This window comes from Strix aluco, chromosome 4 (assembly GCF_031877795.1).
Source record: "Strix aluco isolate bStrAlu1 chromosome 4, bStrAlu1.hap1, whole genome shotgun sequence".
Classification (NCBI taxonomy): domain Eukaryota; kingdom Metazoa; phylum Chordata; class Aves; order Strigiformes; family Strigidae; genus Strix; species Strix aluco.
Window position 1 is genome coordinate 26282149 of NC_133934.1, and position 16454 is coordinate 26298602.

At 38.8% G+C, this 16454-nt stretch overlaps 1 protein-coding gene across 3 annotated transcripts in view; it reads right to left on the minus strand.

The window, feature by feature from the left end:
* Positions 1 to 7981: 7981 nt before the first annotated feature.
* Positions 7982 to 16454, minus strand: part of SMIM14 (small integral membrane protein 14) — a 43642-nt gene continuing 35169 nt past the window's right edge. For all 3 annotated transcript variants that reach the window (XM_074822367.1, XM_074822368.1, XM_074822369.1), the window contains exons 4-5: positions 11717 to 11865; positions 7982 to 11141 (exon numbers count right to left, since the gene is read on the minus strand). In XM_074822367.1, the coding sequence (XP_074678468.1) occupies positions 11109 to 11141; positions 11717 to 11865 (182 nt within the window). In that variant the 3' untranslated portion in view covers positions 7982 to 11108. The remainder of the gene's footprint in view (positions 11142 to 11716; positions 11866 to 16454) is intronic.

The following is a 16454-nucleotide window of genomic DNA, read 5'->3' on the forward strand; positions in this document are numbered from 1 at the left end:
ACACCTCGGTCCCTTGATTTATTTTGTGGGTTTGTTTCTTTCTTTGGTGACTGGACCGGTCGCTGGTCTCAGTACCTCTTTCTGGGAGAGGGGTTTAGGCTGTGGCCTGGCCTCCCCCGAGAGCCACTGGGAGGGTCCCCAAACTGTCTTGTCCGCAGAGACCACAGTGACTGGTGCAGTGTGGAGTGAGTGCTCCTATCTGGCTTGGCCTGGGCTCCCAGGGGAGGTCAGGTGCCACCAGTGGGGTAAGGGGGTGCCTCCTCACTGAACTGTTGCCCTCTTCTGCCTCGGGGTGTTCCTATAAGAGAAATTAATTTTGGTAGTCAAATATACACGTGAATAATTTTTGGTCCTTCAGCTACACTTACTGTGAAACACAAAACTCAGTGTTCATTCTCCCTCCTGTAGCATAGCACGGTCTCAACAAAGATAAATGAATAGAAATGTGGGTAGGTAACAGCAAAATAACAGTTTAAAGTCCAGATTGCAAACATTGCCGGAGTAAGGAAGTACGAGCTCGCACTCTCTTGCCCTTGTGATCTGGGCACTGCCCAGGGATCTCTTGCCCAGTATTGAAGTTCTCAGATACTACTCTTGCCTTTTGTATAGACATGTTAGTAATATACTTCATCTGATTTTCGGAGCAGAAAGATTGTGAGAAATCTTCCGTGTTCTCTTGTGTATTCAAGTTCACTTACGGTGCATCTTCTAGAAGCCAAGGGGGTTTTTGCTGCATCTGAAATTCTGCAATCATTTATGCTTCTAACAGTTTACAATTTCTGTGTTAAATGTTGCCAAACTAGGTGGATAATATATGGTGTCCTTGCTAAGAATGCAAATAAAGTATTGCCTTGTTCTTACACGGCATTTTTGTCCACAGATGTTAAAGTACATTAAAAAATTGGAATCTTTGTTTCTGCTTTCTATTTTACTATTTTACTCTGGAGGATCTGATCTTTCCCTAGAAGAATCTGTGCCTATTTAAGTGAGTACATACTGTAACTCACTGGTCCTTTAGAAACGGTACTACAAAATGTGTGTTTCTACCGAAAGAGCCTGCTGAGGTTTGCAATCTCAGTGCAGGATCCTAGCGGAGTCAGTGTGGTTAGCCAAAGAACTGCCTGGTGAAGGTGCAGGGTTCACCGTGTTTATCCTGAAGTAAAAACAAGTAATGCCTTGTCTCATTGCTAATTTGCACAGATGTCTCAATTTTGAACACATCCTTTTTTCCAGGGAAGCCTAGGGAGAGAAAATAGAAGCTCAGTGAGCTCTCACTACCAAGTCAGTCTTACCTATACTATCATCTTCAAAACCCCCGTCTGTCTCCTGAGGTCTCAGAATAGCTCTAAATGCATACTAAGAACCCCATCTGGTCCCTCTGTACATGCCTGTTGCTATCTTGGCAAGACCAAATCCACTTCAGATCCTTCACATGGTCCCCCAAGGGTGTTGGCATGGTAAGTGTGCTCAGTGTCTGCCTGACAAATGAGGAGTGGATTTTCTAAAAGGAAGTGGCGGCTGCTGTGTGCAAGGCTACATTTGTGAGAAGGAGTTCCCTCTGCTTATTGCTGTATGTATGGGTAGTTAGTTCATTAGTCTCAGCTAATACCTCCTACTTACTGCTTTTGCTAAGAATGAGGGCAGGAGCTTCAGAGCCTTCCTCGGCTGGAGAGATTCAGGCATATGTATCTGGGGAGAGTGCATCTAGTGGGTTATAAAGAAATGGGGGGATCTAATTCTCCACCTGCAACTATGCTCGTTTGCCAAGGAGCTTGAAAGGGAATATTTTTTGGGTCTGGTAATCATGGCTGTTTCCTGGGTCGAGAAAGGTCTGGGTTATAATCTGTGACTTGAGAGATATTTCAAATGTCTGAACAGTCCTCACAGCAGGCAATGGATCTCAGTCTCTTTCCTCTTAGCAAAGGGCTTTCATTGATAGACTACACTGTCACACCCCCTACCTGGGACGTGGATCTTGAATTATCTCTTGCAGAACTGCACAACTTTCCCAGAAAGGATGACGAGGGTTGCTTTTGTTTCCCTGTAGCCTACACTCTGGTGGTGAGGGCACTGCTGGCAGCGGAAAAATGCAGGGCTCAGAGTCATGGCAATGAAAAGGACAGAGAGCTTGGGTCTCCCCTCTCATTACACAATAAATTATGAATTACTGGGCGGGGTTTTCTTTGTTTTTCTGCTCAGGCAGACCCATTGTTTACCAGTACGTAGAATTTTTTACAACACTGCGCAGAGGCAATAAAGCTTATGTAAGGCTTCAGGGCGTTTCATTAAACCTCCTGAAGCACGCTGCTTGGCAGACACAGCCCTGAGATGCTACAAAGCAGATGAGGCTGGGCCACTGCTGGCCACTTTTTAAATAGAAGTGTGAGTTCCACTCCATTTTTCTGAAGGCTTAGTGTAGGCTGTGAATCCTTTTGCAGTGAAGTGTCAGTAACTTAAATAACATGAGGAATGGGATTTCAGGTGTATGTTTTTCTTTAACATTGCCAGTTGATTGGATGCATCCCTCTTCCATCATATTGGCTAGCCTAGACCTCACTCCGAGACAGCCTTTCCTTCTCACTGTGTGGGGAGTTTGAGTATCTAACTTGGGGCTATGAATATGTTTCTGGGAGACAATGCCTAAAAATCAGGTGTGTAAAATGAAGTTTTGCAATGCTGATTTCTTGCGTGAACAGAAAACTGATAATTCTTCCTTCAAATTAACAAACTATAATGTATAAAAATTGAAACTTGACAAATTCAGATTCAAGACAGTTGTTTTCTAATAGTGAAGATAAGTAACCACTAAAATGAATCAGAGAGGGTCCATCTCTGGGAATTTTTTCTAAAAGATATTTTCTAGTGAAAAAAAAAATGCAAATCCTATGGATGTCAAAAAGATGTTCATAGTAGCCCAGTTTGGGTTTATAATTTATAAGCTTAATATGTATATTATGCAAGATTTTAACTAAAATACCCCCCTAATGGGTTGCTGAAAGTTATCTTAGCAGGGCACTCATTCAGTTAAACAACAGCATCAGTGAAGAATTGCCACTCTCCAAACTAAGTTTCATGTGTTGCAGACTGGGTCAGAAGTCCTCCTATAGCGTTCATCTCAGCGTTCATTTTTTTCAGGTAAATTCCTATATGTGTTATTTTAGAATGAAAACTGAGAGAGCTGCTGGTAGGACTGATGAGTCACTGTTCCATTCATCCAGGATTTTACATTTTAAAGACTGTCATTTGCATAATAATTTAACTTTAAGTAATCTATACTTCTGAGAGCACTGCTGGCTTAGGCATCCTGCTAGATCATCTTTTCAGACCTTGATATTAAATGGCCTGAACTGTAATTCATGAAAGCATCCATGTCCAACAAAGGTGATTATCATAATTTCTACACACCTGCTTGAGGAGAATAGGCATGTTTAGAGATATTTGTAAATTTTAGGCTACAGATACATGTAGGACAAGGTTTATAATCTAGTCAATAACCTAGTCTTAGGGGATGGACTCCAAAAGGTATATAAAATCAAAAGATACTCAAGTTTCAACAATACATTTCCTCAGGTACCTAAAGGTACATCTTCTGCCTCAGTCTTATCCAGCCTGAGGAGTTACCTGTCTCATATCTAAATGTGATCTGATCCTGAAAATGAGCAACCCCTTTGCTATATGCTCTCATAGACCTGACCTTTAATGTGTGCTCAGGCAAAAGCTAACACCAGCGGGATCAAGCGGCATGCAGTCCAAAGATTTAAGACTGCTTCATTCAAAAAGCTTGGCCGAGGAAAATGGTAATATCTTTTTAATTTAGTGGCTAGAGAGTGTACCAGCGTGAGACTGGATCCTACGTTCTCCTCTCTGTGTGGTAACAGGGGAGTGGGCTTGAGGCCACATCTCTGCCTTTTGCAGAAACCACTGAGCGAAGGGTGATCTGAATGCCAAAGGTGGGTGGAGGGGGCACTTGTCACCTGTCATGTACAAGCTGTTCCATTATGCAAGGGAGAAATCATGATTTATGAAGGATTTGGGGGATGAGGGGAAGGGGAGGGAAGAAAAGAAAGAGCAAGTGAGTACATGATTCACATAGCACCCTGATGTTGGACGTAAGAGGAAAAGTCAGGAAGGAACCCTTGATATGAAAGATGTTTTGTATCATATCTAGGGAGTGTTTAATGTCAGACTAATCCCCCACCAGATTTAGCTGATCATTAACTAAAGGCAGCAGTGTTTGTGTAATCAGTTTGTGACACTGACATCTGACACAGATTCAACAACCATCATCATCTGTCAAGCATTTCTTTAACTTTTGACACAGCACAACCAGGAGGCAACCCCACATGTAACAGGGAAATCTGAGCTACTCGGCAACAGTCCCAGGCTGAGGCACAAAAGTGCCCAGAAGACTTGCCTGCGGACCAGTTGGATCAGTGTTTGAATCCATGCTTTGTATTTTACAATGCTAAGAGGAAGGAATGAGATGCAGCTAAAGAGATTACACAGGGACGTGTGGGACTGGGCATGTGTGTTCCTCTGGAAAACGCTCCAACAGCTGCATAAAGCAAGGCCTATGCCAGTTTTGAACACAGGCAGCTGAGTGCCTGAGCTCGTACGTGTGCTCTGAGCCAACCATAACAGTTAACTGCACAGAGCCAACGTTACAAGTTGTTACGAGAGACATTTTCCACCTGGGACGTCCCTACTTACGCCCTCTCCTCACCTCCACCTCTCCAGCTCACCAGAACTTCGACTTTGCTGTTTGGTCTGACAGTTTGCCCAAACAGCTTATGATTAATCTAATACAATATTTTTGTAAGTGACAACCAGCATCCCAAACTGAAATTATTGGTAAAATTTGTCCCAAAATACAGTGAATTTCTGGTCAGGGTCAACGTGCCTGTTTGTACAGGGCCCAGAACATCTGGACAATAATTCAGCTGGACTCATGGACAATATTGCAATATAGATAAAAACCAAAAGCCGTGCAGGATTAAAACAAATGTTTAAAAATCAGAGGAAGGCCACCCTGAAAACTCTGATAAGAATGTCCTCTCAAACCCTATTCTTTTAGTTCCTGCACAATGTTTTGTTTTCCAGTGTATGACCTTGGTCTAATTAGATTATTTAAATCTCTCAGTATACACAGAAATTATTCACACTTCCTCCCAGGCATGATTACATTTGACAGCCTTATCTATTGTTTAGTAAATAGCACTTTTTTTTTTTTTTTTTTTCCCTCTTCTAATGTTCTGGAAACCACACACGTTACACCAGACATGAAAGCTGTTCCTTCAGAAGCAGTGCTGTGGGCAGCAGCATTGCTTTTCTGAACACGGAGCATACTAAATCTCCTAACAGGAGGGTCATTTCAGGCATAACAGCCATTTCAGTAAAACAGTAAGGAAGCTTTAAATGCTAAAACTAATGCAATGGAATTATGAACAGCCGGATAAGGCACTGCTTTTCATCACAGCCCCACTGAGGAGAAATTGTCTTGTAGCATGACTTCATTGAAGGGTTTTACTCAGCTGAGTTGTCCCATTGCCTTAACAGTTGTTCACATAAAATTAGGTGAAGATCTGATCTATTGTTACAGTATAGCTGAAAGCAAATTTGGCTTAATCTCTTCCCTGTATATACTGAAGCCCAACAGAAGCATATAGCTGGAAGGGGTGTCAGAGACAAGATGCACTTGTGATTCAAATTACAAGCTAATATTTGATGAAGTAGGAAAATGATTATTTGGATTTTCTATTTCATTTACATGAAACTGAGGATGGAAAACAAGGCTGCATGAAATCAATAGGAGAGCTGAAGGAACCATATTTTTATTCACATCACTACAACTACAAAGCAGATTTTGATGTGTTACATGCAATGCTTAGTGTAGTGTCCAGTCCTGTGGGGGCTTCTGTGGATCATTTTCTTGCTAATCATATTCAGTTTATCATTTATCAGTTCATCTACAAGTTCTGCTCTAAACTGAGCTCCTACACCTTTTCTAAGATTTACTTTTTATGTCAAAGCAATGGCTGTGACCTTCAGAATGTTGTACAATGGTGGGGTTTTTTTGTTGGTCTGCTTAGGAAACATATTCTCTCAGCTCTAATATCTTGTCTTACATTTTAAGGGTATTTTTTGCACCAGAATAAATTAATAATCTTCAAGAATTTTAAAACAGGTATAAGTCTGAAAACTACATAGTCACAGAAATTACTCATCTGTTTCATCTATAGCTTGGAGGATGTAATAACATAACCCATAAATGCGAAGACTTTTTTTTTTAAAGCTTGCTACTTGTGATCTTTGATTAAAAATTAGTGCTGTATTTCCAGTTTAAATTGTATAAAATATTTTATAATATCACTTTCCATATAAGCAAGAAGAGTGAAACCTTTAAAAAGCTGTATATATATGGTGAATTAGTATTTATTGTCATGTATTGAAATGCATTTGTTTCAGACACCCTCTTTGACCCACACTTCTATCTGCGGATGTTAAAAAGGTAATGCAGAAGCCAGATTCTTCTAGTTATTATATTTAACTACAAAGTGCCTGCTATGGGAGTTGGCAATAATTTTGATATGACATCAAGTAACATAGGTTCAGTTATTCTCCTTGTATGAAAAGAGACAAATCTTCAGCTGATGTCGATGAGTGTAACTCCCTGGAAGCCAGCAGAGTTGTGCTGTTTTACAAATGAGGATGTGGTTCATCAGTCTGCCTTCTCCCCCACCCCAGGGCCCCGCATCTTTGCAGTGAACTGCACTGTAGGTTGTTGGCTGGTACTGAACAAGTAGGGGTAGAAGGAGAAAAGAATGTAAATTGTCCATTTTCCCAAGGAACCCACTTAATGTTCATGGAATATTCTGCTGCAATGATTTGATGTATTTCTCCCAAACATCCTAGATAGCATACAATTTTTTTTTAGGCTTTGGGGCAAAGTAATCTTTTCCACTTACCTGGCGGTCTTGAACAGCTAGGCCTCATGCAGATCCATTCAACAGAATTAATTTAAATTTTCTGCATCACTTTTCATAATAGGCATGTGCATCCTTGGCAAACATTTTAACAAGTGTACTTAAAAGTAAAGTTTAGCTTTAGTTTTAGGGGTTATTTATAACCTCAAGTTCAAGTAAAAGGGTAAATCTTGATTAATGATCTCTGATTAAGATAATACATTTCTAAATTGACTCAAATGCCTAAAAGCACTTGTTATTAAATTATTAATTTTTTATTATCATTACTAAAAATAAATTCAGATTTTGTTTCTGATTCTCTGGTATTTATTACCACTATCTCTGGATAGCTTTATATTATTTTAAACCCTTATGCTCCCCTGGCATTTTACCTTTTTTTCCTTGGATTAATACAGGAATCCCTGACATGGGATCTGAGCGGCTGCTGAGGCAGAGCTGAGCATTTTGTGTTCTGCTGCTGGAGGAAGAAGAGTGCTGCACTCCATGGGAACAGTGAGGAAGCAGCAGGTCTCTACTACTTCTACAGGCTGCCTCAGATCCATCGGAGTGCCTTCCTTCCTCAGAGCGGCTCTGGGTCCAACACTGTCATGAACTGGGACTACAGTCTTTGGGACTGCAAATCCCAAAATAGTAGGAGTTGATCTAAAATGAAGTAACATAATTGGTATATTTGGCCTCTGTCATTATTTTTCTTACTGTATTATTTCTGACTTCCTAGGTGGCATAACTACTTTGAAGAGCAAAAGGCAGAGATGTCCATGTTGGTCATCAAAGTGTCTTAAACCTTGGAAACAGCTTATAATTTGTTCTGACTTGCTTGAGATATATACAGAAGGCAAGTGTCCATTAGGAAAGTTAGAATTTACATTTTTAAAGTTACACAGATGACACTATTTTTACGGATACTTATTTTAAGATGATTTCAAATTACCTTAGAAATTGATAGGTTGGTGCAGTCCTACATCTTAGACAAAGACTAAGAGACAAAGACAAAAGAATACTAATGATTGCTATTTATTTTGTTAAGTCAATAAAAAGTGCATAGTACAAGCCCTTTATCCCAATCCAAGTACTCAGTAAAAGATTACTAGGAAACCGCAAATGGCACAGATGATTTTTTGTTTGGCATAATTCAGACATTTTAAACCACCGATTTACATTAGGTACATCACATCATCACTCTTCCTTTTTCAATCATGAACATTACAAGGCTAAGTGATCTGCAGACAATACATGAATACATATGATTTCTCATTTCAGAATATAATAATTGTGTTAAGCAGACTCTAAAAATACTATTGTTTTAACAAAGTTCTAAGCTAAGGTATAATTGTAAACTTCCCTCCATATTTCACAAGTTGCTGCAACTTGCATCTCTTACTAACCGAGCTTAAAACCCTCATTACAGAATTAAGCACATTCTGAAGCTTCACATACCACTAATCTCTTCCACACTTCTCAAAATTTACCATAAACATCTGTAACCATGATACAATTATTTCATCGCAAACTACATCACTAAAGGCCAGATTTCTGCCACCCTTACTAAAGCTGCTACTAGTACATTATCTCAGAGTAGTCCCACAAACTTCAGTGCAACTACTTGATGAGTAAGGCACTATTTAACATGAATAAGAGTGGCAAAATACAGTCCTACAATTAGTTACTTTTATTTTCATTAAGAGTGGTGGTCTGAAGGTTATATCTTGGAGAGAGTATCTGAATTTAAAAGGCATACATTTTGACATGGGATAGTAGCCTGGCTCTTTAGTAAAACATTTTACAATAAAATATTTCCAATGTTTTTTCTTTTACATAGAAAATTTAAAATAGCAATTTACATGAGGAAAGCATACATGTATAAAATTACTGGGACAATTACTTCAAGGAATTTCAAGCAAAGACAGTTCATTTAAATGTAAAACACATTACTCTGAACAAAAAGTTCATTTGCCAAGACTGTTAATGCTGGGTGCACATGATGAGTATTATAAATACACAGACATTTAATTAAATCGAGACTGATCCTCACAAGTGAGGAGCATCTGCTGTAAATCTCACCAATTTACAATAGAATGAGGAGGGGCACCCTGTCTGAAATGAAGCCTGTTGCAGTTGGCTTTTTCATCAATTGGAAGCCTGTTTTATGCATCTGACAGTGAAGAATTCTGGCCAAAAATCCTTGGAGAAAAGGTAAGTGTAGGAGATTATATATTTTTCCTTGTTGGTTCAACAAAATGGTGCTGTATTACCTGTTCTGCTCAAAACAGTATCCCAAACATAAATGTACATGGAAGGCAAAAAGCAAGCACAGTCAGATTGCTTGTCCCAGTGACATCTTTACACAGTGTTTGTGGCCTGTACACCATTAGACATAATAGGACAAATTCTCTCAGTTTCTCTGCTGCAGCTCCACTGCGCTGCACTGATATCACTGAGAGCACCTGGCCCAATCATCTTCATTATTTTTTTATTTTTTACACATGCTCCTATGCTTGGGAGCACACTATTCCACAGAAATTCAAAGGGCAATTGCGTCAAATTACAGAAGCCTTTCTTCAGGTCTATGCTGTACCTTTACAAGGAGGCTTAGCCAGCCCGCCATTTACCCTGAGGAGGAAAACCCTGCGTCTGTCAACCACCGGATCTGATGTGAGATTTTTGTTAGAGCCCATTAATACAAACCTTTAGGCATCTTAAGAGTTACTCCTTTCAGCCCTGTAACTAAAGTCCTCATGAAATAAAGGTTTGTAGAGTAAGGCTTTGAATTCCCATATGTCTGTTCTACTGACCTTTATGGAAAGAAGCTTCATGTTGGTAACATAAAAATGTTCTTTACATTATTCTCATCAATTTTTCAAATTGATCAAGAAAAATATACAGTGTCACTTTTCTGTACATCTTTAAAATGTTCTTAAATTAATGTACATAAAAAAGTCATTCCCATTTGCTACAATGGGAGATGTGCACAGGTATGTGCACAGCCACACATACGCACACATAAACACACCACACATACACACAAATATTAGAGGGAAAAGACATGCCATATGTAGTAACCTGCAAGTTTGTTATTCTACAATTACAATCAGTAGATAAGGATGAAATGTAAAGAACTGCTGATAACATACAGGTGAAAAAACCCTGAATATCCAGTATATGTTTTATACCAAAAGTTGGTAACCTTGGTAACCTCATGGTATGATTTCATCCTGTCCAGTATATATTACATCATGGCTAAAAACTTGTTAAGATAACGATTATTAAAAGACTGTACCAGGACAGAAAATTTTACCAAGTTCTTCTCACTAAATTTCTCTTTTCGTAAAGTCTATAGGTAAACAAATCCATTTTTGGAATACATTTTTTTGACAACATATTGAATAATATATATCACTAATGAACAAGATTAAATTAATTTCTTTTTTGGTGGTATAATCTTTTGTGTAAAGTTCCCAATATATATGTCAAAGCTTTGACAGTGGCAATTATCACATTCACTTCTTTGCGCATAAACACACACACATAGTATAATTCTAGTGGACAATCCGTGCTTTTGCCAACAACCCTGAAAACTATGTTAGTGGTCCAAAGACCAGACTAAAAGCTGCTCTGAGCCCAGGGCAAATATAAAATAATTTCAATTTTTCACCACATAACTAAGCTAATAGTTGCAACCATAATACAACTCTCAAAAGCATCCTGGAGAAAAAATATGGATTAATGTGAAGAAAGGTCAGTAACCTTCCATTATTATAGATGCACAGGGATTTTCTTTTTCTTTCAATGCATATCAGAAATCACTGCAAAGAAATTAAGATCATTGTAACAGAAAGAGACTGAGTGGAATGTCCACAGTAACAGTAACAACCAAAAAACCCCTGCAACGCCTTACCATTATTCAAATTACAATCTACGAGGAATTGTAATAACATACAATGCAAAAATTAACTTAAAATTGAAGTCACTAAAAGCAGTTCATGAAGATAACTGCTAAAGGATAATTCTGCTCTATGAAAATGAGAAGAGAAAACGGTATTGAATGTGGTTTAGGAGTAATCTGGTCACTTCGTTCGTTTGGTCGTGCAAGGTTTTAGCTGCTGAACTTTTCCAATACTGAACACTCTAGTCCACTGGTGGGGCTGGTGGTTCTTGTCCCTAGCGGGGAGGAAGGAGGAAAATAAAGAAAAAAAACATGTACTGGATTAGAAACAGTGCTTCATTGTATTTAGCAATAAAAGAACTCAGAAGAGTTACATTGTGCTTTCTTTTAGGATCTTTCAATATCTCTTTCAATATTCAGAGTAAATTAGCATCAAAGAACAATACCGTTTCCTGCATCGATAGGGATTTTTCCAAGATCTCACATCTAGGACAAAGATCACCTTCCCAGTTTCACGCTGTAATTTTGTTTACTGACTTATCTTAGAGCTGTGATTTTCCCCTTGTACCTAAGAAGGCAGGAGGCAGTTCCAGCCAGGGACAGCCAGTGTTCAGAGGACATTATGACCCCACACTTAGTCACCCTGCTCCATCGCATGGCAGGCCTCACACTTGGCCTTTGTGATTCTACTTTCACTTTGGTTTTGCTTATTTGCATTATTAATGACATTCCAATAAAATATAGGGGAAAAAATGAAGAAAAAAAATGACTGTAGAATAGTCTATATTAAAACAAAATACATTTAAGCTATTGTAGAGTCTCTCTGCAGGGCACTTGAAGATGCACTTACATTATGAGGGCTGGTTGGCTTTCCAGCTGTGTTGGATCCTCTCAGATTACTAGGTCTCAGTAAGAACAAGACAAGTGCAATCACCACCCAGGCCATCATTATCATGGCAAAACTGATGCCATTGTCACTGGAGGAATTTGGTCCTGGCACTACAGACAAGGAAAACTCAAGTTATAACAGAGTGACAACAGAGTTCTTTCCCCAAAATGAAAACAAAAATGCAGCATAAGTCTCAGAAAAAACCTGAAATATTTTTCAATTGAGTTTTCTGATTATTCCTTTTTTTTGGCTTTGAGACAAATAATTCTTGGTTAGTGTTAGTTTTAGTTAGTGGTTAGTGTTTTTTATCATATTTCTTATCCCTTTGAAAAGGGAATCTATTTCACAAGATTTCACTGGAATTCTCAGAATTGTCATGAATATTTCTAAGTTCCCATTAACTCATAATGAACTGGAAATGATAAACACATACTTTGTGTTTAAGAAATCAAACTTGATGGAAAATATATTTATGTGTGAAAACTCCCATCTGTATGTTGGTGTTTGGTTTTTTGCCTCAAACAAATAAAAGAATAAGACTAAAGAGATGAAAGTTTAGACTCCAAACAGAGGCCCCCAAACAGAGAACATGCTAATTCTAGCAAGAAGGGAGCAAACTAACGGTTATAATTTTGTTGGCTACTATAAGTTATTTATTGAGAGTTTGTTCAAACAAGTGTCAGTGTCAATATGCCGGATCTCCATGACTGATCATCCAGGTTATGTGGTATTTCTGATAGCATGAAGGAAAATGTTATCTGTCAGAAGTGGAAAAAATGCTGCGGAGATATATGAAAAAGTGAAGCCCAGAAACACAGTATAAAAATTTTACACCTAATTTCCATTCAGAATGGCTGAGACATCAAAGCATGGAAATAAAACTGAGAAAATCCCCTCAGACTGGAGGTGGCTTGTTAGTCTTTTTGGATCAAGAAACTCTTGCAAATACCTGCACATTTGAAAACATCAGCTTCTCCTCTGAAACATAATTTCAAAAGACCAAACTGTAACTAATGTTGTCAGCTGAAGTGTAAACCAATGTATAGTTAATTATCTATGGTATTTCCATGGCTCCATTTACAATAGTATCTAAAGACCTAACATCTTCATTAATGATCTAGATGATCAATTAATACAGAGCAATTAATACAAAGCTATAATGAATAACCTTCAGAAAGAGAAGAGCTATTCTATTTTATTACTCAAGCTGAAAACTTTAACATCTGGGGAAATTCCACAGAGACACTTGTATCTGTCAAGATTTTTCAGTTGTCTCAACTCATTTGGATCATACCATTACAGAGTCGTCTGGATTCAGTATCAGTTGGAAGTTGTTCATATTTAACAGTTGCTAGATAACTTATACCCAGTGAGCTGCTGGAGTAATTTCCTTGAAGGTTAATGCTGATACCAAAGAACCACCCTCATCGCTGTCATACTGGGTAGCATTTTTAACAGAGGCTCATCTATGAAAATAGTTTGTTCATAACACAGCTAAGACACAGCAGAGGGGCACTGTGAGGAAGCTTACAGCTATACCATTCACATACTGCTGTTCTGTGAGTAAGACTTCATGAGTTGGAGCTGTTAGACTGATGTCCTTTACCAACATCACACGCACTCAAAAATGTCAAAGAAAAAAACATGTATTATAGAAGTTCGTGCTTCTCACAGCACAAACACCACCATTAACTTCTATGAGTGAATGAAACTGCCATAAAGCTCTTGCCTTTTAAATGTCCAAATTATAGACATTTAACAACTTGAGAGGTTGCTATGTAGAGGAATTTTATGCTTAGAAGTATATACAATTACAAGTGACAATTCTTTCGGAGATTTGAGTGAATATATGAGGAGAAGGCATAGTGCAAAGAAAATAAATGAGAATGCTACAGCCTCTAATTCATTAAACTCTAGATTCAGAAAGCATATGGAATTGTGCAGGTAAGAGTTTAGACTGCAGTTGTGTTGCAGGAAAATATTACTGTTATCAACATGATATATCAATATTTTAAATCTTGGATGACCTTTATATATGCAATCCAGTAAACTAGCATATAATTCAGCATGAAAAGAACAACTACTTTATTTTGAGGCTTCCAGACAACATTAATAGCCACCCTGAGATTACCTTCAACAGCACATAAAACAGCCTTAGGTACCTGCTTTGGCATGTATGCTCAGTAGAACATTGAAAATTCAGATCACCTGCTAGGCTGGATTCCCCATACAATGCAGAGAAACAGGGACTAGTCAGGCTGCCTTCTGGGATATTGGCTGAACCACAGTACACTCAGGGTCTGTGGTTAAACAAGAGCTGGGGTAAGTAAATGCTGCTAGGTCAGCTCATGCTACAGATCAAGGAAGGGACCACAGAGGGAAACCACAGGCGTTCGTGCAAGACAGTTTCTTCCAGCCTCCATTGTAATACGGTTTAGATGGAACCAAACGTGCTGAAACATGTTCTAAACTAAGTTAAGAAAGACAACAGCTAATCTAACACAGCTTGGCCCTGTACTACCTACTCAAAGCATGCCAGATGATACTAAAACAGCCACAACACTGTTTACACTATTCAAGAACCGTTAAACCCACATCTCTCACAAATGACCATGTGTTTTAATAAGGGTGTGAGATATTTCAGAATCTGTTACTTTAATCTCTTAACATAAGGAGACGAGGATAAGCAAAATCTCACATAGCTGGGGTGAATCACACTTTTCAAAGCTTTGCATCACAAATCAAGAGAACAGACAAGAAGCTCTTTCAGCTACTGGGAGCAATAATATGTAGAAGACAACAATCTTTTGCTACAAAGACCTCCATCACCAAGATCACAAAATAATCAAATAAGACCAACTTACGGATAAAGAACAGTTGAGTGAAGCTGAAACCAAGCAGGATGGAATTTATGCCAATGGGCAGAAGAAAAAAACTTATTTTTAAGAGTTCACAGCCACAGTGTTTTTACCTATAATTGATATTTTTGCAGGTAATTTAGAAGTGATTTTATGATTCCTTGAAGAATAAAGCCTACAAGAGCACCTGTGCATCATATTTTCTAATATTTCCAGATGGATAGAAGATTGTCCTGTTCTGACCTCACAGATGAATGTCCCTGCCACCACCCTCTTTGATGGATGGATCTGGTTATTAATCTCCAGTGCCTGGGAGACACCAACTAGTACAGAATGTAACAGTACATATTACCACGCCACTGAGTCTTTACAATCTCTAACCTGTCTTTCCACACACCAAATTCATCCTAAGGTCTTCATTTTCAGAGTACCTGGTTCCCTGGGCTCAGCATACCTATATATCCACGCACTTTCTGAATGAAGCCTGTGAGCAGCTCTGCAGTTCTGCCCCTGCGGTCACCTGGGATTTTTTTACACCATGGCTGAATTGTCTCTGTGCAGGAGAAAACTTTATGAGGAACTGATCTGAGTTCCCATGGGAGCTAATGACTATGGTGAATCCTATCTGTTGCTCCATTTACAAGATACAGTTCTTTGGTTTGCTTTTTCCTACAGAAACAGAGACTAGGCCACATAAACTAGTCTCCTCTCAGAGAGAAATGGGAAGAGAAAAAAAAGTCTTCTGTGACAGATGTCTGCCACCTCATTTAATGTTCTACTAGAAGGCAGTCAAAGCTACTAAAATGACGACTTTGGTAAAAAAATTTCTAAAGATTAAACGTCAACCACCTCCTGATTGTTCAACTGAAATCTCAAGAATACAATATTAAAATCAAAAATGCCCTTGATAAATACTCCTTACGTGAATTTAGTTCTCTTAAAAGTGCTATTTTTCATTCCAAGTGAGGTTGTACTTAAAAAAAAAGGAGGAAAGATTGCATTTCTTTTGCTGTAAAAGTATATTCCATGTGGTGCTTTTTGTCTGCCCTCTCATAGTAGAAATATCTCCTTTTGGATATTCAGCTTTTTACTGTTTAACAACTGTGTGTGAAAGGGCAAAAGCATGCTCTCTGACTTGTGCCACCTTCTTTTCACGGTGTTTTTAGCCTTGCCTGTTCTGTGAAAGAAAGGCAGGAAACCCTATGAAGAGAGGTATCTTACAGATGAATCATCAGGGAAGACAAAGAGCCTGTGGGACCTTCAGCAGATAATCCCTGCAAGCTGACACTCTCAAAGGCAGGGATAAGGAAACTGAACAAAGCCAAAAAGGACTTGAGCGGAGGAAGGGAGAAGGGAATTAACCAGAAAAGGGAGGGAAGAGTTGGCAGACATTTCATGCCATTAGGTTAGGCTGCTGTGACTCCCCTAGATGAGTACAACTCAAGATGAATCACAGATATGCATTCATTTTAAAAGACATAAAAATTTGGAAGTAGAGTAGACAACATTTGAGACAGTCATCTCTGACCATATTAGAAGCTGGAAGAGCACTGAGAATAGTGTTGAAAATATGAATGTGGTAAACCCAGGTCACAACATCTGGGAATTGCTAGAACACAATAAAAAAACTCAGGCAGTAGCCCCTCATTTCCTTTGACATGGAAGGCTGACTGTGAAGGGCCATGAGCCATCAGAGCAGCTCAGTACCAGCTGGGATCCTCCCTGGGCTGGATGAACCGCTGATGTTGCAACCGCCACACACTTCAGAGAAATCTTCTCTGCTCCACTTGCATTAGACAGAATTCAGAAAAGAATTACCACTCTTACTCCTCATTTCAAGG